A 6,227-nucleotide genomic window follows, 5' to 3' on the forward strand; every position below is an offset into this window, starting at 1 on the left:
GGAGCGGCGCCCANTCCTCGGCGTCGACGGAGTGGGCGCCCCNGCTTCGCCAGCACGGCGAACAGCCGCAGGCGCGGGTCGTGCTCGCAGGCGACGCGCTCGCGCCAGTACGCGAGCCACGCGGTTTTACGAACCACCAACGCGGGGCTCGCGCCGCCGCCGTCGAGGCGCTCGCAGCAGGCCCGCGCCATCAGCGCGCCGCAGACGCTCGGCAGGTCCGCGCACTCGGCGCTGAAGGCCGCGAAGGACGCCGCGGGCATCGTCTCGTCGCCGTGGGTCGCCCTGTCCCAGCGGTCGGCCATGGCCCGCGCGAGCGCGCCGTCCTGCTCCCGGAGCCGCCGCTTCGACAGGAGCGGCGCGAGGGCCGCGGCCGGAACCGGCCTGCTCGGCGGCGGGGACGCCGCGGGCGACACGTCGCCCTCGCGGCGCGGCGACGCGAACGCCTCGAACGGCGGCGCCTTCTCGGAGTCGTCGGGTCGCCGCGGCTCCGCGTTCTCCAGCGGGCTGCTCTGCAGCGGGAAGCGGCTCCGCGTGAGGTCGCCTATGAAACATAGTGGGTCATGAAAACTGGGGGTTGCCGCGGGTGCGACGCGGCCGGCGCGCTCAGCGACGACGCCTCGCCGGGCGCCTCGAGCTCGCCGCGGCCGCCCAGCTCGAGCCAGTGGTCCACGCGGTTCGCCGTCTCCTCGAGCGACAGCCAGGCCGTGAAGAGCTCCTCGAGCTTGGCCTTGGCGAGATCGCCGCTCGTCGATTGCGCCGACGCCATAGTCGAGTTTTGTAATCGTCTCCCCCCGCTGGTCGACTGCTTCATCGCTGAACGATGCCGCTGTTGACCCCATGTTGCAGCGCGGCCTTGCCCATCGACCAGGATCCAAAACGCTGCGATCGATCATGAAAAAGGACGCGCGGCCTCAAGCCATCTGCACCACCGCCCTTACTGCATCTGCGGCGGCGGGGCGCCGAAGTTCGGCGGCGGCGGCCGCTCGCGCTCGACGTCGTCGAGGAAGTCCGCGACGAGCCGCGCCCACTCGTCGGGCTCCTGCGTGTAGGCGTGGTGGCCGACGCCCGCGAGGAGGAGGAGCTTCGCGCCGGGGATGTGCTCCGCGAGCTTCATGCCGCAGAAGGGGTCGACGATCGCGTCGACGTCGCCGTGGAGCACGAGCGTCGGCCGCCGGTCGCGGCCCGCGAATCGCGCGGCCGCGGGGAAGGGCGAGAGGACCGCGCGCTTCGTGCCCGCGATGGCCGCCGCGGTCCGCGCGTGCGCGGCCCCGTCGACGAAGGCGTCGACGAGCGCCTTGAGGTCCTCGACGCGGTCCTCGACGAACGCCTGGGGCAGCCCGTGGACGTAGTAGGCCGCGGCCGCGCGGCGCCGCGCGAGCTCGCCGTCCCTGGTCTCCTCGTCGGTCCAGGCGTCCAGGACGTCGAAGAAGTCGCGCGAGATCAGGCCCTTGAGGTCGTCGCCGCCGGGGGCCGTCGACGCGAGCACGACCTTGCGCACCTCCGACGGCGCGGAGAAGGCGAGCTCCTGGGCGACGAGGCCGCCGAGCGAGTGGCCGAGCACGTCGACGGGCGCGTCGACGGAGCCCGCGGCGCGCGCGACGGCGAGCGCGTCCTCCTTGAGGTCCTCGACGCCGTAGCCGCCGCCCGCGGGCGCGCCGGACGCGCCCATGCCGCGCGGGTCGAAGGTCACGACCGTCCGCCCGGCGGCGAGCAGGTCGCGCACGGGCGCGAAGTCGGCGCCGACGCCGCCCCAGCCGGGGATGAGCACGAGCGGCGGCTTCGACGGATCGCCGGCCGTCGACGCGTAGGCGATGGGCGTGCCGTCGGCGCTCGTGGCCGTGGACAGCGCGGCCGCGCGCGGGCGCATCGTCACGAGCCGCAGCCGTCGCGCGACCGAGCGTGGGCGCATGGCCGCGGTCGCGAGCCTCGCCGAACGCGTCAAGGAGGTCGCCATCGATGTCGACAAGCCTGATGTTGCCTGTGCAAGAAGCCGGATGTTGCAGCACACGATGGGGCTGCCGCAACCCGAACCGCAGCCTCACGCATGACGCGGCCATGACAGCCTAGAAACAAAATGCAGCTCAAGGGCAAGCGCCAGACCCAGCAGCGGCTGCCGAAATGCCTCACGGGCATCGTCGTGCTCTACGTGGGCTGCTTCGCGCTGCTCCACCGCAACTCACCACCGGAGGAAGAAAAGCCATCGACGGCACCCATAGAAAAAGAGGAACCACCGGGCTTCGTGCGCGCCTTCCTCGAGCGCCGCGCGGACTGGCACGACCTCTTCCACGACTGGCAGGCCCTCGGCGTCGACGATCCCGTCGCGCGGGAGGCGATTCGCGCGCGGCAGCTCGAGACGGTCCTGCCGCCGGCGCGGGCCTACGGCGTCGACCACGGCGGCCTCCGCGGCGCGGCGGCCTGCGCGCTGCTCCGGGACAAGTGCGCCGTGCACGCCGCGAGCCGCTGCGCGGGCGACGAGCTCTGCGCCTACGACGCCGGCCGCGGCCTCTGCGTCCGCCGCGCGACGAACGGCACGGCGGCGTGCCCCGCGGGCACGGCGGCCGAGCAGCTCGTCGGCGGCCGCTGGACGCGCGCGTCGTCCTGCGGCGTCGCCGTGACCGCGGACGTCGTCGGCCCGCTGGCCGTGCCCGAGGACGCGAAGATGCTCTACCACTGGTACGCGTGGTTCGAGGCGACGCTCCTGCCGCGCCGGAACCTCGCCGCCCCGCCGCACGTCATCTTCCGCGACGGCGCGGCGCCCGTCGCGGCCTTCGCGCCCTGGCTGGGGGCGCTCGGCGGCAACTGCGCGCGCGCCGCGTCCGACGCCGCGTGGGCGGCCGCGTGCGCGTGCCGCGCGCGCGGCGCCGCGCGGCCGCCGCGGCCGGCGCCCGTCGTCGACGCGCTCCGGTCCGCCGCGGGCCTGCCGCCGCTGGGCGCGGCGCCGCGCGGCGCGACGAAGACCGTGTGCCTCCTGAGCCGGCGGCGGAAGCGGTTCGTGCTCAACGAGGCCGCGCTGCTCGCGGAGGCGGAGGCGCTCGGCCACCGCGCCGTCGCGCTGCCCCTGGAGCTCATGACGACGAAGGAGCAGCTCGACGCCCTCGGGCGCTGCGACGTCCTCGCCGGCGTCCACGGGAGCGGCCTCAACAACGTCGCGTTCCTGCCGCGGCGCGGCGACGACGTCTGCGTCGTCCAGCTCCTTCCGTATTTAGTCGGCGAGCGCTACGTCGGCGCCGTCCCGCGTCGAGGAACGGGCGTGCTTTTTTTCGCGCGATTCGCGCCGGGACACGGGAAGACGTCCGACTCTCGGTAGGCGCCTTCCCGTCCATGGCGACGCAGCGCGGCTTTCGCTACGTCGAGTGGCGCGCGACGAACCGGTCTCTTTCGACGTTCCACTGGGAATACGCGCCGCGCGCGGCCCGGGAGGGCACGGCGGCCGAGCGGGACCGGTGGCTCGACGGGCGGGCGGACCCTCGGAGTGCGGCCCACGTGTCCCAGGTCACGAGCGCCGAGCTCTACAGCTTCTGGATCAACCAGGACCTCGCCGTGCCAGTTTCGGAGTGGCGCGCGGCGCTCGCGCGGTGTTAGGACCCGTTCCGTTTCGCCGCGAGGCGCGAGGACCGGCGGGGCGTCGCGGCCGCGGTCGCAACCGGCGGGTCGACCTTCTTCGCCGGCGCGCGCCTCGAAGACCGGGTGGCCTTGAAGGCCGTCGCCGCGAAGACGACGACGACGCCGAGCCACGCGCGCGGCGCGATGACGTGGCCGAAGCGGTAGCAGGACACGAGGATGGACACGATCTGGCGCACGATCATCATGACCGTGAAGGTGACGTTGCCGTAGAGCTCGAGCGTCGTGTATATGACGACCTGGCCCGCCGTCGACGCGAGGCTCAGCACCGCCAGATCCGGGAGCGCGGCCGGGTGCCGCGCGAAGAAGGCCCAGGCCGCCGGCGCGTCGCCCGACTGGGCGAGCTCCAGCCCGCTGAGCAGCGTGCTAAAAAACCCGACGCCGAACATCATCGCGTACTTGTCCGCGCCGTGCTCTCCGTAGAACCGCGCCTGCAGCGGCCCCGTCGCGCTGTCGAAGAGGAGGTACGCGCCGAGCATGAGGAGCCCGCCGGCGTCGTCGTTGGCGGGGCCCGCGCCCGGGTCCTCGGCCTGGGCGAGCATGAAGAGCGCCGTGCCGCCGGTGATGGCCGCCGCGACGCCGTAGTCCGCGGCGCCGTAGCGCGACCCGTTGACGAGGCGGCCCACGGCGAGCGCCGGGATGAGCTTGCTCGCCTTGGCGAGCACCTGCGTCGGGAAGGACACGAACTTGAGCGCCTCGAGCTGTGCCCAGGAGCTCAGCGTGTTCGACACGGCGACCCAGGTGAAGGCGACGAACGGCAGCGGCTTGTACGCGCACGCGGGCGCGCGCTTTTCGCGCCAGGGCGCCCAGAGCAGGAGCGCCGCCGCCGCGGCGAAGGCCTTGTTGGCGAAGACGAGCACGGACGACGTCGCGAACTTTTCGCCGTCGTAGGCCGTCGTCATCATCCGCTCCTGCAGCACGCCCCAGACGAGGAAGCAGCCCACGAGGCCCCCGAGGCAGCCCAAAAAACGGAGCGCCGACGGCGCGGGCCGCTCCGTCGCGCCGCGCGTGCCGCGCGCGCCGAGCACCTCGCCGTGCGTCGCGAAGACGACGCAGCGCTCGAGGCCGCTCGCCGAGCCGCCGGCCTCGAGCCGGGCGACGAGGCCGCGCACGCGCCGCGACGCGCCGACGCGCGCCGCCGCGACCTGCACGCAGCCCGCGGAGCCGAAGAAGAGCACCATGGACACGCCGAGCTTGCGCAGCGACTCGGAGGCCTGCGGGCTCAGCGACGCCGGCATCATACGTTTGACACTTACGAAACACTGTGACATACAATTTTGATGCTGCATGCAAGGTGCTGCCCTTTTTTACGACCCTCGGTCGGGCGCGAACATGGCCTTGATGGCCTCGATCTCCTCGTCGTGGAGGTCCGGGTGCCAGACGTCGAAGAGCAGGAGGACGCGGTCGCCGTCGCCGCGGTTCCAGACGTGGTGGACGTAGGAGTCGTCGAAGACGAGGGCCTTGCCCGGCTCCCAGCGCAGCTCGCCGCCCGCGAGGCCGAGGCCGACGTCGCCTTTCGGCACGACGAGGGGCACGTGCACGCGGACCCGCAGGTTCATCGGCGAGCAGTGCGGCCGGATCTCCGCGCCGGGGCCGAGCGCGGAGAAGAACGCGAAGCCGAACGGCGACTCCGTCATGAGCCGCGGCACGCTCGCGAGCAGCTGGGCCGTGACGGGCGCCTCGCGCGCGAAGGCCTCGGAGACCGCGCCCTTGTCGACGTAGGTCAGCCAGTTCCAGTCGCCGCCGTGGAGGCCGTGCTCGCCGCCGTCCGCGTAGTCGCTCGCGCCGCGGCCGTCGCGCGCCCGCGCGGCCTTGGCCGCCGCGTACTCGTCGCGCAGCCAGTCGGCGCTCGCCTCCATGCGCCGCACGGCGGCGGCGAGCTCCGCGAAGCCGCGGCGCTCGAGGCCGGCGGCGCCGCCCCAGTCGGCGCGGGACGCGAGGCCCGGCATGTAGAAGAGGCTCGGCGCCGGCCGATGCGCGGCGCCGCGCAGCCGAACGGCGCCGACCTTGACGATGTCGGCCGCGAGCTTGCTGGCCATTGCAACGAGGCCGCGCCGCGGCGCCAAGCTCGCACAGCTCAGCTGCAGAGGCAAATGCCACTGCAAGTTCGCCAAATACAAAGGATGCTGCGGCCGACGTTGATATAATTTTCGCGAGCTTCAAAAACCACCAAGGCTGCCCCGACACCAACTCGACACCGCTCTTTGTGTGGGAACTACTTCACACAATTTTCTCCTGCCCCTGCGCAGCCTCGCGGCCCCCGCGCCCGGTGCGCTCTCGGCGCGACGGCGCAGGCCGGTGACACGGGTGAGCTCGGCCCGCGGACGAGCCCGCGGGCGCCGCTCTCGAGCCCGCGGGCCGTCCCGGCGGCATGCGACCCTGCTGAGAAGGAGCGGGGCCCCGTCGTGGCCATGGAGGTCTACGGGTTCGACGGCGAGCTCGTCGAGCTGACCATCGTCTTCGACGACGCCGGCGGCGACTTCGACTTCCAGGTCGAGGAGCCCGGGGCCGCGGCGCCGCAAAAGCCCGGCTTCGACGCCGTCGAGTCGCCGCTGTCGTCCGCGTCGTCGAGCAGCGACGACGCGGAGCGGGCGGCGGCGGCGCCC

General features: G+C 73.3%; 1 protein-coding gene across 1 annotated transcript; it reads right to left on the bottom strand.

Annotated features, from left to right (window-relative positions):
* Positions 1–3,710: 3,710 nt before the first annotated feature.
* AURANDRAFT_4015 (hypothetical protein) lies at positions 3,711–4,577 on the bottom strand (the record flags this gene model as incomplete). Its single annotated transcript, XM_009037734.1, has 1 exon — positions 3,711–4,577. A coding segment is annotated over one exon (867 nt), but the record flags the coding sequence as incomplete, so codon positions are not given.
* Between the last annotated feature and the right edge of the window lie 1,650 nt (positions 4,578–6,227).

The sequence above is a fragment of the Aureococcus anophagefferens genome (assembly GCF_000186865.1).
Source record: "Aureococcus anophagefferens unplaced genomic scaffold AURANscaffold_7, whole genome shotgun sequence".
Taxonomy (NCBI): Eukaryota; class Pelagophyceae; order Pelagomonadales; family Pelagomonadaceae; genus Aureococcus; species Aureococcus anophagefferens.